This window comes from Mya arenaria, chromosome 15 (genome assembly GCF_026914265.1).
Source record: "Mya arenaria isolate MELC-2E11 chromosome 15, ASM2691426v1".
Taxonomy (NCBI): domain Eukaryota; kingdom Metazoa; phylum Mollusca; class Bivalvia; order Myida; family Myidae; genus Mya; species Mya arenaria.
In genome coordinates this window covers 14,545,725-14,568,659 of record NC_069136.1, presented here as the reverse complement: position 1 = coordinate 14,568,659, position 22,935 = coordinate 14,545,725, and the positions used below count along the sequence as shown (strand labels likewise).

General features: G+C 34.8%; 1 protein-coding gene across 1 annotated transcript in view; it reads right to left on the bottom strand.

Moving 5' to 3' along the window:
• LOC128219136 (uncharacterized) overlaps positions 1 to 22,653 on the bottom strand; it is a 43,371-nt gene extending 20,718 nt beyond the window's left edge. Inside the window, 37 exon segments of the mRNA XM_052926956.1 lie at positions 147 to 394; positions 586 to 768; positions 2,274 to 2,337; positions 3,349 to 3,437; positions 3,759 to 3,965; positions 4,279 to 4,443; positions 4,944 to 5,027; positions 5,363 to 5,504; positions 5,756 to 5,958; positions 5,961 to 6,114; positions 6,409 to 6,605; positions 6,954 to 7,133; positions 7,398 to 7,467; positions 9,410 to 9,507; positions 9,841 to 10,254; positions 10,591 to 10,680; positions 11,732 to 11,852; positions 11,986 to 12,190; positions 12,684 to 12,848; positions 13,267 to 13,467; positions 13,764 to 13,880; positions 14,045 to 14,176; positions 14,698 to 14,820; positions 15,363 to 15,542; positions 15,891 to 16,091; positions 16,541 to 16,711; positions 17,010 to 17,129; positions 17,538 to 17,666; positions 18,083 to 18,202; positions 18,743 to 18,832; positions 19,087 to 19,203; positions 19,928 to 20,074; positions 20,427 to 20,558; positions 21,180 to 21,302; positions 21,551 to 21,685; positions 22,131 to 22,266; positions 22,633 to 22,653. Of these exon segments, the coding sequence (XP_052782916.1) occupies positions 147 to 394; positions 586 to 768; positions 2,274 to 2,337; positions 3,349 to 3,437; positions 3,759 to 3,965; positions 4,279 to 4,443; positions 4,944 to 5,027; positions 5,363 to 5,504; positions 5,756 to 5,958; positions 5,961 to 6,114; positions 6,409 to 6,605; positions 6,954 to 7,133; positions 7,398 to 7,467; positions 9,410 to 9,507; positions 9,841 to 10,254; positions 10,591 to 10,680; positions 11,732 to 11,852; positions 11,986 to 12,190; positions 12,684 to 12,848; positions 13,267 to 13,467; positions 13,764 to 13,880; positions 14,045 to 14,176; positions 14,698 to 14,820; positions 15,363 to 15,542; positions 15,891 to 16,091; positions 16,541 to 16,711; positions 17,010 to 17,129; positions 17,538 to 17,666; positions 18,083 to 18,202; positions 18,743 to 18,832; positions 19,087 to 19,203; positions 19,928 to 20,074; positions 20,427 to 20,558; positions 21,180 to 21,302; positions 21,551 to 21,685; positions 22,131 to 22,266; positions 22,633 to 22,653 (5,474 nt within the window).
• Positions 22,654 to 22,935: the final 282 nt, after the last annotated feature.

Here is a 22,935-nt window from a genome sequence, read left to right as displayed (position 1 = left end):
TACTACTAATTCTACGTGTATTATACTTGAACATGAACACAGAAACAAGAATGTGAGAGTGGTACGGTAGTATATAATTCGGCACCTCAACAAGGATGTCGTTTTTTCGAGCCAGAAGGAGAATTACAATTATTCAATTAACTTACTGCCATGATCCTGCAAACGCGTCTGGGTCGCCTCCCCAAACCCACCACCACCAGTTTTGGCTTTCTAATGGTGTTTTGATACCATCCCTGTGCAGGAAATCGTCCATATAGTCGCCGTTAAACGTGCCGCACAGTCCGCCCGACTCTTCCATATCGTTCGGTGAGGGGAAAACGAATACATTCATGGTAGACCACCACTCGCTCACGTAATATGTTACCTCAACGATTGTTCCGTATGGCAAGTAGAACTGACATAGACAACGTTGAAATAGTCACAAAGTTACACAAACGGTTCGACAAAAAATAAGCGTGATATGACAGTGTAACTATGAACTCAAAAGCAATAAAAAAAAACAATAACTCTAAACGATATTTAAAAATAATGATTAAATAATTATAATCACTGTCATTTGTTATATTCATTGCCAATAGCAGGTACCCTGTTCATGTAGCCGGGCATGTAATACACATCAAGGACGTCGTCGTCTTCACTGATCCACTCAATGAGATGTGTCCCGTTGCAGTGACCTACTGTGTAAACGTCTCTGCCCACGCGGACAGTGGTTGCACAGGTGCAACTCCGAGTGGAACCAGGCCAGCATTCTTGGGTCGTTATCTGTACCTGTGGAATTTAATAAGAATACCGCTAAATCCGATGTAAGACGATGTTGTCGGCGATGTACCTACCATTGTTGTTAATGAACACTCTCAATCAAATCGAGTTTTATTTTTATATTTTGGATGTATTTGGGTTTCCAAAAGATTTTTCCATAATAAGGTACGTATTTACAGTTATTTTTTATGTTGTCAATTTTTGGTACCAATAATCGATTATATAAAGCTTATAATATAAGCACTGGAGTTAAATGTAACAAAAATATGAAATGTCAAATTTTCCGTGATGTTTCGAGGTCTGAAACAATGTTCTGTTCACCGACAGTTTTTTTTTTCGTTAAAATTTTATTATAGTTTAACATTTCCTTTTTAAAGTTTCCGTTTTTAAAAATGCAGATACTGGAATATATCCTTCCTTAAAATACTTTCTAAATAAGGCATAATCCAAAAATAATAATTATTTGATCTTTGAGCATTCCAGAATGAAATCGTAATAGGTTTGAATAGTCATCTTTACTGTAACAAGGCCATATAATAATATCAATGTCCTTGAAAATTGCTTGTACTCAAAATAATACTGTCCATAAAGGCAAAGTTGTAAATACAAACATTACTGATTGTTCTTCAAACGTTAAATCTAATGTAAATATATTCACTAAAATATGATTTTATCGCATAAGCTCTATGCATTGAAAATATAAGAGACACAATTATCTTTAACTTTTTTTAACTTTGAATACTTCTTATTTACCTTTCACTGATAGCTAAACATGTCGTCACAAATACCTTCGTTCAACAGTATCCGATATAACTCAATCCACCATCGACACATAAATGTATATAACGCAATGCATGGTCAACGCATAAATGGATACAATTAAATCCACCATTGACGCATAAATGGATATACAAATGTAACTCAATGCGCCATCGACGCATACACGGATATAACATGAATGTGTTCTTTCGCTTGAACTCTTGTGTGAAGTAAAAAATGGATTTCCATACGGATACATTTTAGCTTTGCCTGAATATCAGGCATGTCCAAATCTTTTGATCTACTTATCTGGGGTAGGAAGGAATATGTTTTTTATTCCTCCATGATGATTAAACACACAACTATTATACATTATAAAGATAACAGAGTACATTCATATATCATTTACTCAACAATGATAAATATTACCGTGATAAGCACCAAGTGTATAAATAATTATAAGTAATAAATAATAATTATTTTAGCACAAGACTAAAACGATTTGTCATTATGTCGACTACCGCAAATACCATAGGACAACCGATATGACATTCAAATACATAAAATCATATAGGTAATAAAGACAGCCTATGAAGGTGTCGTTAATACACAGTAAAACTTATCTAGTCCGAAACATAAATAACTAGTAAAGCACAGTAAATTAATAAATCAAAATATCACATTTATATGTGATTCAAAATATTTTACATTTATTTTCATGCCGCTAATGGGACTTGACGATACATGCTACGTACCATCGTCTTGTATCTGTCGTTCACGTAGAGGATGGAGTCTCCAAGCTGCTGGTTGCTATAATACCTGTCAAGTACAATAACATTTTGCTGAAAGAAGTTTAACTTTATCAATCAATTTATTGCGATACGGAACAGCAGCGATAAAAATCGTTACGCTCGGGCATCCACGTCCATTGTTCTACTTTATGAATCTGAATGCATCATAATCTCCTTGGTTACGATAAACGTTGTGATAAGATTCATATACTCATTCCTTAAAACAATATTAGGAGTAGGATTGCAGAAAATATCCATATTAATGTCTCCTTGTTGAAGGTTATGATCAGATTTCGAAAACGAATACTCAGTAGCTCTATATATGTAAGGAAAAATCGTTTTTATTGTAGAATTATTGTTTCGTAAAATTAAATTTACTTTTTTGAATTCTAATTTGAAGTAATGTATATTATGATGGTAATCTTTTTAATCCGGAAGTAAAGTATATTATGATGGTAATCTTTTTAATCCACTCTCATACACAGTCTTGAAAGCTTTTTCTTATTACATGTACTAATATTTGCTTAAGTATTATTTTTATCTCATCTTAAAATTATAGTTAATATACATATATTGACCATTTTAACATATTGTTGTCAATTTCCAAATACGCGATAATACAATAGGCGGAAAATAATTTAACAATAAACAACCTCATTATATACGAATAAAGTGCTGGTGACCTCTAATATACTAATTTGCACTTATACATGGAACGAGAGTGATTAATACCATCTTATTCGTATAAACGAAAACTACATTTCAACTGGCAGACTACATTTGAAACTTTTTCCATCGAGCTTCAGTTTTTAACAATTAACCAGGCGATTCTTTAAATTAAGTTTGTTAGAACAATTTCAACAACTGTAACAACTGGATACATGGCGCCACGATCGTCTTATTCGATCTGCGCAGTAATAAAATAAAGAGGGACGTCTTAACAACATGTTATGGTATGTAAATGGAACACCAGTTATTTTAAAGACAAATATAGAATATTAAAAATATATATAAAGCTATAGCTTTTTAAAATACTTACACGCCATCGAACGTCCGAAAATATGGATCGCTTGTGACATAACAGTAGTTTCCTTTCCAGTAATCCCTCTCAACATCGCGGATAAATACCTAGCATTAAAATGGTATACTGTCTGTATTATACATGTATTTAATATGTATATTCTCAAATAGATAAAAGGAGAAGATATGTCTAAATAATTCACACTATTAAGGCATTGGCCGTTTTGAATGGGAGTACGGCAGAGTATTTATCCATCCCGGTCAAACTGTAGTTTATCCGTTGTTTCTGCATACCAAGAACAATGTCAAAAACTAATTTGGCTTTACAACAATACACATTATTTGTAAATCTAATGTTTATTTGATCTTTTGTGTTTTAGGTTTGATGGCCTTTAAGCAAAATCAATGCTTTGGCATATTTTATCTTACATGTACAGTCTGTTCTATAGTACAGTCATCCCAAAATGAATCAATGGACCCGCTCATTGACGTCATCAGCGTAAGTGAAAATGCGTCCTTAAGCGAATACTTGTTGTTTTTTATCGTTGTTAGAGCCAGTTCCCGGGCACCGTTAAATGTATTCAGCTCACTCGGATCTCTTATGCCGTCAATGATGTCACCACATGTTTGCATGTGCTGGAAGAAGATGTTTTGTAGATAAGGTATGAAGTCTAATCAGTATAAACTACTAGCATGCTTTTATACAATGTATTTAAAAAAAACCCGCAATTTGCCATGTCTTCAACTGTATTTCTCTTTCAGAATGTGAAACGGTGGGCGATAATAAGTCTTGTGGAAGCAGTAGCATATCATGTCTTAACACACTTTCGCTCTTCAAAATATTAAAAGAAAACTTATGAAGCGGATTTCTAACGTCGTGACAGAGATCCTTTCTGTTCGTCAATAGAGATCATTGCATAGGAGATTGAGCATATACGTGTATATGTACCTTGATAGCGAGAGTTGAGTCAGAGCAGTCATAGCTATCATCCTCGTCGACGACTTTGATTTCCAGATGGCACGGCTTTCCATCTTCACAGAGCAGAGGCAGGTTCACGATGACATCAAGGATAGTGTGCGCTCCACGAGGGATAGAGATGTGGCTCTCTGGTACCTTAACAATGTTATGAATCATATGTATGTATGTTAACGTCTGAATCAATTTATATCATAGTTAATTTATTACACACACTTTAATTTTAAGTTCATGATATATCACAATTATATCCTGATTTTAAACAATTGTCCGTCGGGCACAAACTGGTAAAAGGTGTATATGAGGGTACTGGTTTTGTCAGACACGGAAGTTACTATACGAATGTGCCTTTTCTATTTCAGGCATTTAACTGACGTAGTATGCATCCCTCGGTTATCATTCCTACAACCATTAAACCATAAGACATGAATTGATTTTGAATAATTGAACCATGGACGATTTAGGCTAATAACATTCTGAAAGAGTGATCCTGTTGAAGTATCCAAATTATGACAACAAAAATCTCTGGTTGATTGTGACTGTTCAAAAGACTGCAGAGGCAAGTACACTGCTGTGGACCACTCTTTACAATAATTAATTTAATCATTTAAAGTCAAACTTGACACACTTATACTTACTGTAAATATTTCGAAGGGTTCGCTAAATGAATCAGGCAGGACTTCTACTTCGTTCAAGTTATGAACGCTTACGGCACATCGTAACTAGTGTATAACAAATTAGAAAATTGAAATATTGTTATAAATAAATTGCCATAACAATGAGAGCAAATGTTATACTAGTATCTCTTAAAATAACAAAATTGAAATACATGTACGTAAATTAAACCACACATGATGTCTATCATATTCAAACGTTAAGCGCAAATTAACTGAAAATCAGTCATCCACTTTCAAAGAAAAAGTGCACATGATCAAGTGGAATTATTTATGATTTACTATTGCTAGAGATAATATATAATTAAACATGTAGTATTTCAACGTGTGTATACAATAATACATTTATGTTGTTTTATTTATCTACGTTGTTTAAACACTACCTTTCGATTGATGATGCATGAACTGCCGGAGGCTTTTAAACTATTGTAAGCATCTGTCAGAGTTTCCATAGAGACTGTGTTGTGTCCGGTGGTTGTCAGCGATTGCAAACTATTCTCGTGTAACTTCAATGTATCGGCATACCTTTAATGATTCAATTTTGTGTTTGTTGTACAAGTAATTTTAAGGATAGAATCGAGTGTTTTCATCAATATTCACTTTAAATTGCATGTGATTTCAAATAAAACTAGCATCATCACAGTTTATCATAGCGCGCTCTTTATATAATTGCAAGTGTAAACTTCGAAGTCAACACTCTATAACGGTAATACAAATGACATTGCATTGTAATTACACGTAGATAGTTAATATTATGGATGTATTAAGTGTCTCACCATGAAATTGTGTACGTAAATCCTTCTTGTCCCTCAAACTCACAAATAGCCATTCGTGTCATCTTTTTGGACTGACTCTCCTGATATGCAAACGTCAATGTGACATTCTCAATAGCAAAGTCTGGGATAACCGTGCCTGTCCAAACCTCACCAGTGTGATTAACTGAACGACTGCTTGCTTTACTACATTTTGTTGCCCCTGAAAATCTACATACACAGGGCCATATGTACCATTGACAGTTTCACCTGTATCTATAAGGTCGCCTGATGTAGGACATCCACAGTCATATAAAACCTCTTCATAGGCATACGGAGTTGGTGAAAGGTTCGGTTCTAGCAAACTGTCTCCAACGGGGACTCTGTTAAAAGACAGTTAATCGTGTAGTTATTCATAATAAAAACTTTAATTATTATTCATAAATGACTAGCTCAGTTTGTCTAATTTGAGATATCATAGGTTATTAGATCAATTAAAAAAACGAAAGAGCTCAAAATAATTATTTTGCGAGATGTAATATTCAAATACAAATATGTACGATATATTATTTTACTGTAACATATAATCAAGGCTTTTGTACCGTTTATCAGTGTTGAAATGTTTCCTGGGGAGATAACCAGCTATTCTACTTAAATATTAGCATTGAATGACATACCTCCAGCTGTTCAGAAACCCCTCACTGTTTAACATAAGTCCTCCTGTGCTTCTCCTAAACGTTTCATCCTCAAATGCACATATTCCATCCAAGTCGACGAATGCCTCCTCACTGTGCACTTGTGATACATTTGCAAACAGAGACTTAGAAGTGTAGTTTTTATCTACCATACCTTCCATGCCGTTTAGAACACGAACCTGTACAATAAGAGGCCAACGATTAGAAATACAGAACAACTTAACCTAGGGTATGAAGGCTCTGGACAAAATGATCTTTATTAAAAAAGAACCAGTACAATAATTTATTTTATGGAAGGAAAAGATTTACAGATTAGATGAATCTACCACAGCAGTTCGGTCTGGCAAATGATATTATAGGAAAGAAGCACGTCTAATAATGTCGAAGTCAACGTAACATGTCAATGACCCCAAGACATACCCATAGGAAAAAAATCAGAGAAGTTAGAGTCAAGTGAGACTTTGTCGCATGAGTAGATTGACGGATATAAAATTATGTGTAAACTATATGAAAGAAGTAAAACACACTAAGCCTGAATCCGTATAGCTCAGCTCAGGGATATCGGGGTATGTGGCCCATAGAAAACCTTCTCGTGTTACTCCCGAGCATGTGTCAACAGTGTAGACGCGATTTCCATCCCGGAACGTGAAGGCACATACACAGACACCATTGTCAGATGTTGAGCAGACTTCCGTCTTTATTTGAACCTTATATAACAATTTAAACTTAAGACTGAATAATTATTTACAATAACTCATATAAGTTTGCTTTCAAATAAATAACAATTGTGCTTTGTGGCTTTTGTTAAAGGTTTCAAAAGTTGCGCTATTGACATAAATTGTTTTACATATCTTGTGGCTGAAAAACTATTGGGCATTTTATTATATCTATTGACTGTTAACAAATGCAAGTAGAAAATATATTTTGCGCTAATATACAGTGGTATACAACATTTCAATTGTTCACTTTACCTCCATCGGGTATGCCAGGCTCCGTACTAAAAGAATTTCTCCGACAATGTCTATTGGTATTTCCCAAGAGCTAGAAAATAAAAAATGGTCCCTGGTATTTACATCTTAATCATTCCAATAATTATATTAATTATCATAATATAATCGTCACAGTATTAACGCACATAAAACAATACCCTTTAACCCAGTTGCTCAGATAATTATAAGCAAAATGCTAATTCATCATACCAGTGAAGCTAAGCAATTGTTTAAGGTAAATCGGGATTGGATTTGAAAAAGGTGTTGGTGAATAATATTATAGGAAACAAACTTAAAAGGAGAAAAACAATTAGAAAAAAATGTCCGTGAACAATTAATTAAAATGGGCCGGTTGCCAAAAAAGGGTCGGTCGTGAAACCGGAAACAGCGCTAGATACATCCCCACTAAAACACATAATACACTTAAAGTGAAGTCATTGAAATTAACTTTATAGGGTCATAGTATATGCTCCCCCCCAACCCCATGGTATCAGAAATTCACTAAAGTATACAAAAAGAAATGTTTACACTATGGCTATGTCAACAATTGTACAGTTGGATTTGACAATGTATCAGCAAGATCATATCAACTATGAAGTGATTAAATGTCCCGGGTTATTATGGCATCATATATTAACCTGTTTCCGATTTATTAAAATTGTCATTTTTTTAGATTTGTCCATCTACTAAAATGATTTTTTCTAAGTAATTTCAAGGCGCCTACTGCGCCCAGGGGTCTAAAAAAATGAAATCTATCTTTCAGACATCACGCAAGGGAAGTATTATACAGTAATTCCATGGTTATTAGGTTAAAAAAAGAATTTGTTCCGAGGTGAACTGAATGACATCTTAATTTTTGTCTAAAGCCAATACAATAGGCCGAGGGCAACAGTTCAGAATGTCAACCCACACATTACCCCCAAAGTATAACATAACTATTTAATTTAAAAACTGCTTTAGTACCATATTCAAATTTATGTTGAACATGGGCTATACTCATTTAAAAAAAACCTTAAAAATGCTGTCTAAAATAATTGGAAATTCCTAATACGTCATAGCGCGAGAGCGAAACAGTTCATACTTTTGCCCGGCGATAGTTTAATTGAATACGAGAATAATATGCATATCGCATGGCTTCCAATATAACATGAGAATAATACTGTTACCAGAGGCAAAGCACAGCTGCGATAAAAAAAACCCAGATGACATGGAGGGTAAGCGAACATGTACATGGAAGTTACAGATCTATAGCACTTTTTAAAACGAAAACGCTTTCCTACTTAAACTGAATAAACCAAAATTATTCCGTGAAGAACATAAAATATTGCTTCCATTGAGGGAAACAGTGCATCTTGTCAATCCGAGGCAACAATGTCGATCGAGGCTTTAAATATTATTTTGGTCATAACGAACAAACCTTTTTAGATATGGTTTTAGTATTTTACTTAAGTTACAGAGCCTAAAATATATATACAAATATAATAATAAGATGTTATGTAACAACGAAGTCCAAAGGACGGCTTCATCCGCGCCGTTGTTTTAAGAACATTTTGTTTTTCTCTTAACCTGACTGGTGCGTTGAATCTGATTAAAATTCAGATTATATGTAGTGAAGGTTAGATCATTGGTTGTTTTGGCTTAAAAAGAAGGAATGTGTACTCTGACCTTTAAATGTCTCGTGTAACCTTGAGTTTTGAGGTATGGACCCGGGTCAAGGTCACTGCACATCATCTCAACGAGGACAAAACTTTACAATGTTAATCCATCAATGCATAAGTAAATTATAGCGCGTACTCGACCATGTGTACTCTGACCTTTAAAGTTTGCCCCTGACACTTAAAGTATGCACCCGGTTTAAGGTAACTGCACATCGTCTCAACGAAGACAGTGTACCAAAGTTATATGGTAATTGCGAGCATGTGCACTCTGACTTTAAAATGTCTCGTATTCCAAGTAGTCTTTATGGTATTTAAAGTATGTTTGTAATGGCTTACGTGTCTCCCTTTACTTTTGTCAGCACTGGTATGTTGTCCTGATGGTTCCATGTTACTTGGCAGAAGGTTCCAACGTCAGTTGAATTATCAAATGAAATCTGAAATTATTACAGAATATTAAACCACCTACATGTTAAACTGCGGTTTAAATCTGTTTTACTGTATTCTATTATCAATTTCTAAGTTTACTAAGTGAAAATGAATGAATCTACAATTATAAGCTGCATACCGATACAATATATCCTAACAAGATCGACTAACGGATTTTTGAAGTTAACAACAGTACTTGTTTCTACCAAGGACATTGTCTCATGAGTGATGTTTTAAGCTGTAAGCCTTCGTCACAATCAAGCAAAATATCTTTTAAAAATAAACACGGTAACGAAGCCTAATTTTGTGTGAGCTGAATATTGTTGAGCACAAAATCTTACTGTAGTAGGAGGTATCGTGTATCCATCCCACAGCGCATGTCCAGTGGCAGCAGGGCAATAGGCCTCTAAAAATCTATCAGATAAATCATATTCTCCATCTTCAAAAATATGCTTGTGAGCCTTTGTATTCATTACGCCGTAAGTTGCATCATATGCGTATCCGCTACGATAAGATTCAATAAAACCATTCCAGGAAGAATAGTGTGCCAGACCAGTTATTGTCAATCCAATAAGTGTTGTTCCGCAGAGATGGTGATCATCTGCTCCAGGCGTCGTAGAACCTGTACAGTTTATGCCTTCTAATTGCCAGTGTACTTCGCAAGTGAACGCTAGATCGTATGGGTCTAGACAGCCAATAGGTGTCTCCGACACACCTTCTATCAGAAGGCCGGCACTTGGCACTGGCAGGAATCGCTGAATTTAGAACATTAAATGCATAGTTCCATTTGCACAAAGGTTATACCAATGGATAACTATCCAATATTTTGAACTATACAAACTCAAATCTATCAACATAATATGCTTAACGTCTATTACAAACAAATCACGGTAGTTCTCATGAAACACTTGAACAGCTATCCATGACATTTTCAGTCCATACCCGGTGCGTAAATATGGGTGTAAATATATTTACAGATCTTTATAGTTCGACGATTATAAGAATTAGCCTTACAAGAATAGAAAAAACGATCTCGGACTTCAATCAATAATTTCTTATTTCTGTGGTACCAGGTGTTGGAATACACTTACCGACTTTACGCCAGTTGTTAATTTATCACTGGTTATTGGAGGTGATCTTTCTCCGAAAACGCTTTCAGACCATTCATAAGAACACTGAACCTGTAAACATATTTAAGAAATGCTGCCATATGTTTTATTTAAAGAAACATGAAAAACACCTTCACTAAAAGGATTTATATGTTAACCAAGCATGTTGATAGAGTGCAAAGCTACAGACTTAAAACAAGCTTGCAATCACCATTTCAATAACATTCTTCATTTCGTTTTGGTAGCCCTTTATTCTTACGTGTTGAATTTGACATGGGACTTTCTCATGACTTTAATAATCGACAAATTTATATTGAATAACAAGAATTATGCGACCTAACATTACGCGTATTGGAGACTAGCTCAACCTGAAATAGAACGGAATTTGCTTGTTTAGGGTGCGAAAGAAATTGATTGGATTTTACAACCATGTGCTTTTATTTATAGACGAACTGTAATCCCTTTATTTTCAATTTAATGTTTAAGTTTAAGTGACACGCAGAGTAATGTTAAATCGATGTACATGTATCGCAGTTTTGGAGCGTTCATCACTGTTGAACTCTATTCAGTACTAATTTAATATAAAATGGATAACCGTTATATTGACCTTTGGGTGTCTTGGAGATATTTCTTCTAGTAAACATCGTTACCTTTCAACTACTTACATCAAGATAATTTATGACTTTGCTTAGTCTCCACAACAAGAAATTCAAAATTAACCGATGTGTGATGCCGTCAATTTTGACGACAACGCCAACAGGTAAATCCTTATCAGTCTTCTAAGTGTTGCATGCAATACAACCAGCTGTTGATGTCATATGTATCATACCTTTAATACTAACCGAATGTAAAAATTCATTATATAAGCTTGATGTGTTTCTTGTTGCATTTGTATTAGCGCAATGTAGATAAAAGCCATTTTTGTATTTTATAGCTAACAATCCTCAAACAAGTATTATGCTATAAATTGCATATCACATTCCGAGTCATTCAAATGCGAAATGTAACAAAAATGAACCGCCAAAGATTTATTTTCTCAATCTTAGAAGAAACTCGTTCCGTAAATACTGTATTGAATTATTAATATTACTCATGTAATATCCACTATTTTTTCGATACTTACGTCAAATCCTACAACATTTTGTTGACACTCCTGCATGACAACTGATTCTAGCAAGTTGCTTGCACGAATATCCGATCTTGGCAATGGACCGTACGTCACACATTCTATATCGTTGATGTACCTGGCATTTGATAAACATGTGTAAGAAAAACGAAAAAAATAGGATATTCTCAAAAAATAATACTTAACAACAACAAGCAGAAATAAAGAGTAAATAATCAATATGCAAGAAAAGAGCACTTTGAACATATTACCAGTGGATAGTATAGTAAAATCCATCATTCAAGAAGTAGAATTCATCGTAACATGTGGAACAAGGATAGTAAGAATGCTCGGTGTCTAGAGCATGGCATCTGAAGACTATTTGTGGCTGATCGGAGCTGTCGTAAGTAAGGTCTTGTTCGATGTCCGCCCATCGTCCAGTTGAGTTTTTGCTCGGGTTAGATGACACATCATGATCTGAAATGACGTCATCGTGTAACAATGAGACAGTGGATAACAATGCGGGGCAACAGTTCACAGTGTTGCCCTTTGAAGTTTAATATGTATTTGTATGTTAAATTGAATGTGTGAGTAATTATAAAACAAATATTATACTGTATATTGTTTTAATGTGTAGTAATGTTTTATTTGCAATGTTTTGCCTATCGATTAGGACGCCAATTGCAAACCTGGAAATATTTTCTTGCCAATGTTCAATAAAGACGTTTGAACCATTTTGAAAAGGGTCAAACCAAATATATCGCAAAAACAAGCCTTTAAACCAATACCTACACAACGATAACTTTGTATACACTGTATTACTGACAAATGTATATATAGTATACATTGTATGCACTTACAGACAAATATTATCTGGACTTACTAAGTCCGGTGGCAAAGAAGATTTTACCTAAGCAAATGCATCATTATTACACTATTAGGTTAAGAATCAAGATCGAATATTGCATACGTAAACTAAATCCGGAAAATGCAAGAGGAACGTCAAAGAGGCCGATTTGGTTGTTCATTCCGCACTTCCTGAGAGTGACCGGAAACTGCTCCGTTATGCCGCTGCCTCCTCCTATTTGAAAGTATGTTTCGATGCTCTCTCCATCGTTCAATGATGGAACTGAATCTGTTAAAACCAAACATAATTAGTTGTGATGTTTTTGAAGTGCTATTTAGTTGAATAGGCTAAACATAACAAACAGTCGGTAAGTAAAGGGTGATATCGAAAATACTGTTTGTATAATTTTACAAACAGTATTACAGTTTGAAATCTGAATACAAATTAACAGAGTTCACTCTTTTAATTCTATACAAACATAATTATACAGCACAATAAAAATATTCAATTAATTGACGATAGTTTAATCTTGTTAGCACCTTTATACATTTATAAACGAAGCATGACGTCAGAATGCTCTCTACCTTAAGTCAGCGCGCTTGGTTTAAATTAATATCGTGCATTAAAATAGGGGAATATTTAACCACTTTTAAGCGAAACAAAGTAAACATTACAATGTTAGAATAAATATTTATTAGAAGCTAACCTGTAAGGAACATTGGCCACTTTGTTCCGCAAACATCACTTTGTGTTATAAACGCGGACGATATCCTATTTTGACCGATGTTGTACCATTCTGCGTTCAGTAAATCATCATTGATCATTGGCTCATTATAAGACAGTTCGTACTGGCTAGACCGCCTACGCATATCCGGTAGATCGGGTATGTCCTCTGCGCAATCAGGATCTACAGTCCAAAACGAAATTGTTACTTGTTGTAAAACTACATGACTTCTTCATTTACCTTTATTCATACATCTATGTAATGTTATGCAGACGTTTGTGTGCATCTATCGGGGATCAATCTTAAGAAGCACAACTTCGTCGGTTTCGGTTGTAATTCTACTAAGTCACAATTATTTCAATGATATCTGAAGCATCTTATCATCAATGCGAAACAACCCCATTTTAGTTGAACAAGCTGCTTTGAAAATGATGCATTAATGAACAAGGTCAGGGAAATGAATGGTAAAGTATACATACTTGAAAAACACTGTCCATTGTGCTCCGTTGTTCCAGTAACGCATGAACAGCTGTTGTTGTCACACACAGCCCCTTCCATTGGACAGTCAACAACCCCAGCGCAATATTGTGCGAGGACTGTAATCATACACCTTTGTTAAACTTTGAACTATTTTTTTTAATTAAAATCAGTTGCAGGTTATTTTACGTAACACATTCTAGACAATTAGAGGAAAATTGAACAATTATACCGACACTCCTAAATAAAAAAGTGTACCATTTTTAATTTAACATACTCTTACCGGGTGTACACAGGTCATTCTCGTGGTCTTCAATAAATCCGTTAATGCATGTACATGCTTCAACTTCCAGATTGCAATGAGCATGATCAACAACAGAGCAGACTTCGTCAGATGTACAGTATGAACCAAGGTCTGAAATATATGGTAGATTTGTGCAATCGATATGACTATGGCGATATAAAGTACTTTAACGTGAACAGTATAATTTATTGAAATGATATACAATGGAATCTACACGGACATGAACAGAAGCCAGATATGTTACGATAACACTGTTTATGGGCTTAATGTTCATTGCCTAACATACACTTAACAAGAGACGCACGCTGAAACAATACCAATAGCATATATTTTAAAACATCTGTATTAATGAATGCTGGTAAATACAAACTTTAATGAAAGGTCGGTGTAAAACCTTATCGAACAGATGCTTATAATTACAATATGAGTGATGAAATTATTGTTTTAGATAATATATGAAGTTAACTGGTGATGTTTAAAAAAGACCTTTAAGCAGAAGGCTTGACTCATTTGTGGCAAAACATAAAAATGAAATTGGTAAGTTAGGTGTATTATTTGCTTGTTCTCGTTTACATAAGCGAGAACTTGAACAATACTTTTTAACAAGAAAAGAAAAGGAAAGAAACACATACAATTGGTACACTGTCCTGATTTTTCGTAGCCCTTTTCACAGGAGCAAATGGCTTGTGAATTGCTGTAGTCACAGAATGCTCCTGGTACCTCACAAGGATACGAATTGCAGGAGAGTCCAATTTCTGATGTATAAGAAGGAGAGATACTTTCACATAACACTCTTGTTCTTGCTGTATTTATTTTAGTGAACCGATATCATATCGTGCTTTTAGATAGCACTAAGCCCACAGACTGATTATTTTTCATAAATCATAGCAATACATTAACAAATAAGCTATGTACCAGTATTGCAAACATTTTAAATTAAGAATATTGATGAAGAAAGGCCGGAAACAACAGTATAACACATAACCAACACACGGAAAAAACTCGTAAATCGATTTATCAATATTATCAGGCATTACGCAAAAATATGATTAGATAAGAATAAAACCAAATTATCCTGAATGCCACGATGTTGTACAGGATATTTCATACAATTTGCGGTGCCATCTTTTAAGGATAAGGAAAGTTTGACATGAGGAAAGAGTGACATTATATTTTTAACCTACGCCATATTTACTCTATAAAAACAGTTTGCAGAAACACCTACATGCTTGCTATGGCGTTAAACATCACTATATCATGGCAATGTATTTGCGTTTGTTTTATATGCAGAACTTACGTGGAGTACAGATGTATTCAGACTGTCCGTTACTGTCATACCACCAGTAATAGTAATTATTATTCTGCCGTCCGCTAACTTCCACAAAGTATTGACTACATTTGCACTGCGATATGTCACACTGGTATCCATTGCCCAATGGTCCACAGTCAGTATCAACTGTACACCCTTTGTCGTGTACTGCAACAATAGTAATGGTGAAATAGTAAACGCCAATCTTTCAATATAATTCTTTATATTTAAAATCTTGGTCGACATCTTGCGGCCAAACTTATGTAAGATTAGATCAGATGGGGATGTATTGTTGTAAGTAAAGCTAAAATGATTATTAATTAAAACATATTTTGTTCTGAAATAAAAATAATTTTATTTAGCCGTTGCCTATTGGATTAACTTCACTCATTAAGTGGTATATTATTTATAATATTTATTGAAGCAATACTTAAACATATTTCGATTGGTATATACTATTAAACAACATAAAGAGTCATTTTGAAAATGAATAATTGGAATCAAACAGACACTTACGCGCGATACAGTCAGTGCCGTCAGCATTTTTGATGTAACCACGAGAACACTGACACGTGTCGAACACATCACAGTAGAAGGCGCTATGGTAATGTTTAAAGTACTGCGCGTAATAATGACCCCAGCTGTAGTAGTGGTAGGAATAGCTCCAATGACTGGCATTTCCACAGGCTTTCAATTCATCACATTGGGAACCCAATACTGTGAATGTTAATCAACATATTGATAGAAACGAAGATCATTATAAAAATAAATACTGTATTCTTAACCACTTATTATATAAGAAAAAGTTCACTACAGGAGGACATCAAAATATTAAAAACAGTTGCTGCATGAATTCAAGCCATGTCAAAAAGTTACAATCGGTGTTATGTTTTTTTCTTCAACAACAATTCAGTTTTTCTCTTAATGGCTAATGCTTATTTATCATGCAATGATTTGATTCAGCACATTTGTTGTCAAACGTTTATTTTGTTAAAGGCACACATTTACTTACATAAACATAACAATACAATGGATTTTTTGGTAATGTTGATACATATCACATCTTGTTACAACTACTTGATTGAACTAATTCAAGTGTTATCTCATAAACTCGGAAATATAATTACTAACCAGTGTAAAAATTGTAGTGCTTTTCGATCACTTACCTTGTTTACATGCCCTGGCATACGGTGCATATCCCGGTCTGCACACACAGACACCGGAGTACTCCGGGTCATTCCATCCGAAAAACTGGTCGTCGTAGTACGCGTAGCTAGAACATTCCAAACCCTCCATGGCGGAACAGTCATAATCCTCATTACACCCAGCCAGAAACACTTGTAAATAAAAAAAAAAATATATTCATCACATTCTGGATAAATAAATGAAATAATAAACTTGATTATTATTTTTGTTTAGTAAATATGTTTCCTAAATATAACACAATAAATGTCATCATGTTATATCTTTGGAGAAAGAAACAGGAATCTCTGACTATATGTATTACACATCTTTAGAATGCAATTTCATTAGTAACAATTATAGAAAGAGACTGACAAAAACACTTCGATAAGTCTGAAAACTCCAAACATGCTGGAATTTGAACAATCTAAGCATATTACAGTACGTCCACACCTGTTATGCAAGCGCCATCTCTGAGCACAAATCCCGCGCTGCATTCACATTGGCCATCGGAACACGTTGTATTAGAGTCCTTCCCACATTGAGTAGTTGAGCTACATGGTTGGTCGACATCTGAAAAGAAATAAAATAGAGTTTGATATTAACAGCTTATACTAATTTATTAAGGACCTTTACACTAATATAAACCACTCGGAGTACGTCGTATGTTAGAAACTAGTCAATTTGTGCGGGCAAAACCAACATAGACTTAGTTTGACTCGATCTTTTGGCTGAGAGTCTGATACCTAAACCAGTGAATCAAACTCACCCTCTTAGCAGTGGTAACTAATATACATTGATGTGTGGCGAACGTTATGCAAGTCGATACTATATCCATATTAAAACTCAATACTTATAATGGATGTTTTGACACCATTACCAGCTAATGTGTAAAAACCTAAATGATGAACACCAGTTGATCAAAGCTCATTTGATTGGATAGGAAACAATTAGGAACCGAATTCAAACCACTTTACTCACATGATTTACATAGCCCGTTTTCGTCCTCGACCCATTTATCAGAGTCGCATACGCATTTATTGTCACTACAAACATATCTCCCCTTCTTGGAGTGACAGTCGGTATCATCCAAACACGCCCTGTCTTTCACTGTGAAACAATAACAAATAAAGGTAACATGACATATAAAAAAACATAGGAGAGATAGTTGAAAGATATTTGTTGTATAAATATATCCATGTTTGATCACCATTTCTTACCGATATTGATATCGATGTTTTATCCTTTACATTATCCTTCTAAGGCATAACATTCTGTTCTTGTTTGTTAACTGATATCAAAATATATGATGCATTATTTAGAAATAGAATAATTAAAATATTGTATTTTGCTTTAACTAGATAATCGTACGACCATTTAAAAACATTGCTCGAGAGATTTAACATATCAAATGATATCGCTTCAGGTCAAATATGAAAATAATTGCCAGTCAAGCCGTAAAAGGAGCCAAAGTGTTAGTTAGGCAAGGAAAGTGTTCCGAGTCGAATGTTTCGGCATTAACAAACCTGGTGAACAGTCTCCGTTCCAAATAGAGTACCCATCAACACAACCACAGTAGCCTTTGTCCACATCGCATTCCGAGTTGTCCAGCTTACATTCACGTTGGTCAGTGGCCGAACATAAATCTAGTGTTTATGAAAATAATTGTTAAAAACTAATTGATATAGTGGGTTGAATGCGTAAACTCATTTATGGAATATGTTTATTTCTCAAATCACGAATTGATTTACAGATTACAATGTAGGATTGAGCAAAGAGTACTGATGCATGTAGCAAAGTCAATATCTGAAAGGATATGACGTAAGAATGGTGGCGGCACTAGTTATGTAAAAGATAGCCTCAAAAAAGGAATGCTTTCTTGGTTAATTTGAAGATGCGAGTTTACCGTTGACCTTGCACGGGTAATGTAAAGCGTTCATTTCAACGGATATCACATGTAACCTGCACAAAAAAACACAATATGAGTTTACGTAAAACTAAAACCTAGGTTACATGTCCACCTGTCTGCGGTTGTGTTTTAAAACGTCGACTTTTGTAGCATTAGCCACTCTTCCCTTGCAAAATCACACCAAAAGGACGCTCACATCATAAGGAGTATCAAACCATCAATTCCAATTTGTTTAAAACAAGCATTCTCATATCAAAGCCATCATCTTGATACTTACGAGGCTCACAAAATCCTGATTCGGCATTACAGTACAGCAGCTTAGACATGCAAGATGCATCCCCGTCTTCTGAGGAGGCATTGCAGGAACCTGTCGTATAAACAAAACTAAATGGAATAGGGGATATGATGTCAAATGAGACAGAAGAGGCAATACAATTATATCCCTCTTCTAAAATAAAATTTATTTCAGAATGATGAATATATACAGACATATAATGAATTTCAAAGGAACAAACAATTACAGTGAAACATTAATAATCGAATAAAAGAAAACATTAATACAGCTTTAAGCAATACGACACTAATGTAAACACCAAACTCAATAAAGTGATAAAAACTTACGGGTAACGCATTGCCAGTACCAATCGTCACAGACGGTATACCAGAGGCTCGCCGAACATTGATCATCATCCTGGTAGCACCACTGCTGCGAGTTATACGGATCCGGTTTTGTTATCACTGAAATTAAGATAATGTTAGTTTGTGTCATTGGTATTCTTTACATAAACATCTGACTTAAGTTATATAACGACTCAATACTTAAATGTCGATCGGTAAAAATGTCTTGAAATATCAATTAAACCTGACCTGAAAACATGACGGCCATACATAACGCTCTTTGATCTAGCACCTGATCTTTGAAGATTTGCATGACATTTGCATGACACATCTTTCGAAAGACCACAAGCGAAAATGTCATGCCAAGAAACTTAAGCCAAAATATGATGTTTCAGACAGGAGTAAGTTTTTTTTAATTAATTTCCTATATTTAGTGAACGGGGTGGGGTCTTAACAGGGTTTTTTCTTACATGGCGATATAAGAACATGGCTGTGAAACTATCTCAATAAAATTAGTCAATTGATTACTGAAAATTAGTTTACACGTGTGGCGTTGTTGGAAAACCAATGCTTCCCTTGGCGGCCATTCTTTTCTTTTCTGAACGAGGCAGGATCACTCACGACAAATGAATCTATGTTAAACCTGTTTTGTTGCCATGGGATGCCAGGATTATGTTTTCATTTCGATAATTTTTTAAAACGATACCACACAAGGTTATTACACAAAGGGTATTTAAAGTAAGGTTATGGTGAAATAAGCAAAACAACCAAGAATGACAAAAATATTCAGACGATGACGGACCACAGCCAATTCACATTGAGCTCGAAGTAATTTAAAACTTACCTCCAGTAGATACACATTGTCGATTTTCGTTTTCGGCATATCCAAATTTGCATTCGCAGAGGGAGTTTGTCCCTGTCTCCTGATCATAACATCCAGCGTTTGATACGAGAGAGCATCCATCGTCATCTACGCAAGTGTCGCCGAGACCTTGATAAAATTAAACAGATAAGTAGTGTCACCTCCAATTAGAAAAACGCGTCATTGTTATTTTTTTTATAACCATTAAAAGAAATATCATCAGATATTATAACATGGCATCAAAGATGTTGGATTATTGAATAAAAAATTAAAACTAAGTTATCTTTGTAGGTTAATAATGTACACTCAAAACATTCTGAGGAAAATGATTATTAGCAAACATAAACTAACATCAACAATAAAGTAGTCTTGGTACAGAAACTGTGAGAGAAACACTGTCGACGACCACTAGATTTTTAGATTTTACAATACAATATTTTTTTTTAATGATCGGAAGCTTTTATGTATTAAAGATGTCTACCCTTAGGGAAGCAGCCTTCTCCAATTGTATGGTATAGCTCTCCACACACACACCGATTCGGATGGTCTGTTCCGCAGTATGAACCTTCTATACTACTGCACTCATCGTCTCCGTTGCAGTTACTACCAACCACTGAAAAATGATACAGGTAAAAGTCGGTACTGTTGTCAATTTGAGAATGTGCCTCTGGTGGATCTTAGAAAAGAATTATGATTCGAGGATAGAAATATGTAAAAAAAATACCTCACGAACGCTAAGAATAATAAGGATGGGGTTAAAAGTTCTAACATACTCACAAAATTATCAGAGGAAGTCATATAACGGTGTATGGAGCTTTACTACCGATAGGACAAAATAGTATGCTGCCGAGTTGCGCTTTAAATGAACTACAAATCAGGTTCATCTAACATAACAAAATTAATATTACTTACTGCACCAACTACCCGAGTTATTCAAATTATACATACCGAGCGTAATGCGAAATTTCAAAATGATTCATACGATAAAATGTTATAAACTACCCTGTTTGTACCATTGTTGTGATATTTCCAAACCAACGACAAGCATAACGTTCTGTATACGACTGCGGGTTTTCAAAGAAATTAACTTAATAAATTCATTATACTATCAGAAGCCTGCAGACATCACTGAACACTGTGTGCAGGTTTATCCAGGTGCTTGTTTTCTTTTCTTTAACATAGAAACAAACCGTTGGTACAATAGAGTTATTGAGCCAAAAGGCCTGAAACGTACCTTTGCCGACGCACGCCCCATTCCCGCGGTTAACATGTGCTGTTATCTTGCACGCACATGCTCCATTTCTGCATTCACCATTTGCAATTTGGCCGCAGACCGAGTCATATTCATCATAACAGGCTGTGTGAATAAATCATTCACATCTTTTAGCACATACACAACTAAAGAACTATAAAGGGTCCAGAGTATATTTACTTCGTATTCTCTTATTGTATTTTTTTTTATGGATTCTTAGTGGAAAATGTAAATATATACATGACGCATACGACTTATTTAGCACACATACATAAGCACTCAGAATAACAGATATATTTTATCAACACAAAACTCTGTTAACTGCAAAGAAAGTTTAACAAAACGATTCATACTAATAGCTGCACATTCAGTGGCAACACCCGTATGCGTCTCGAAACACGTGCAGACTTTTGTGACGTCATCGCAGTAAGCCCCTCCCGTGACACTGTCACAATGGTTCTCGCCAGGAACACAAAAGTCGCCAGGAACTGATAGTACACAACGTACACAGTGTTCGATTTCATGTAAAACGAAATAAGCTTCACATATTACAACTACGTAATTGTCGAGAGACAATCAATCCAATATAAGTTTTTTACTGTGCAAATTTATTTATTTTGTCAGTTTACACCAACTGAACTGATTGCGCAATACCATCAAGCGTCATAATACATACATGTGGCCCGATTGTTCAGAACTTTGTTAAACTCAACAACGCTGTTTACATGGAGATTGTTATATTTTTAAGAATAACAGTTCTGTAAATTTCTGATACATTAAAGTTTTACAGTTAACACAATTGATTCAATAATTTAAAACTGCAGATCACAAGAGTGTCCCGTGAAACAGTCAATGTATTAATTGTTTGAAAGTTAACAGCGATGCAGTTAACAACATTAACTTAAAAGCTATCTGACCAAGCGGTTGTCTGACCTCTGTCCAGAGTAAGGTCTTTCAGCCAGCGGTACGGATCTAGGGCTGGGTAGCAAACCGTGGTGTTGTCTTCTGTATTCATGTCATTCGCAAAGTAACAGTTACCGTCGATTACACAGAATCCGAGGTCAGTGCTCTATTATATAAAATTTTATTGATTTAATACTTGTAATTGTTGTGATCAAATGTATTCAAAAGCTATCACTTTTGCCGGTTCAACTCAACAATTTCATTTGCTATTATATAACATTTGTGAAATAATTAACAACAAACTTAAAGAAGTTCAGTTTTCAAATATAACACTACAACTCGTCGATGATATGTTTGTACGCCTGCAATGGGCTTGCTTATGAATATATTTTCTGAACTCAAATTATAAAATGGTGTATAATATGACGACTCATAACAGTTCCTTTTTATACATTTAACGTTATATCAGATACACGTACTATCCCTTCCAAAAACGTAGGTTTAGAGAATGCATGCTAATTAAATAAATTGCCAATCGGAACACCTCGGCCATTTTCCATCACAACCAACCTCGGATATGTGCCGGTGTATCAGTAGAAGTAGTTCGTTAAATTAATAATGATTCTATTTATAGGTTGTAGTGTTTCAACGTTTAACTTGAATGATGAAGTTCGAATTGCTTTACAGTAAATTAATGCAAGGAAAGTCCTTTGATTAAAAATCGAAATTGTAAACACTAGCGATCTATTTGCAATGTAGTTAAATGTAACAAACGCTGACATTGTAAACCGTCCATAAACATCCGAGGTTGTTTTCGATGGAAAAAAAAACAGAA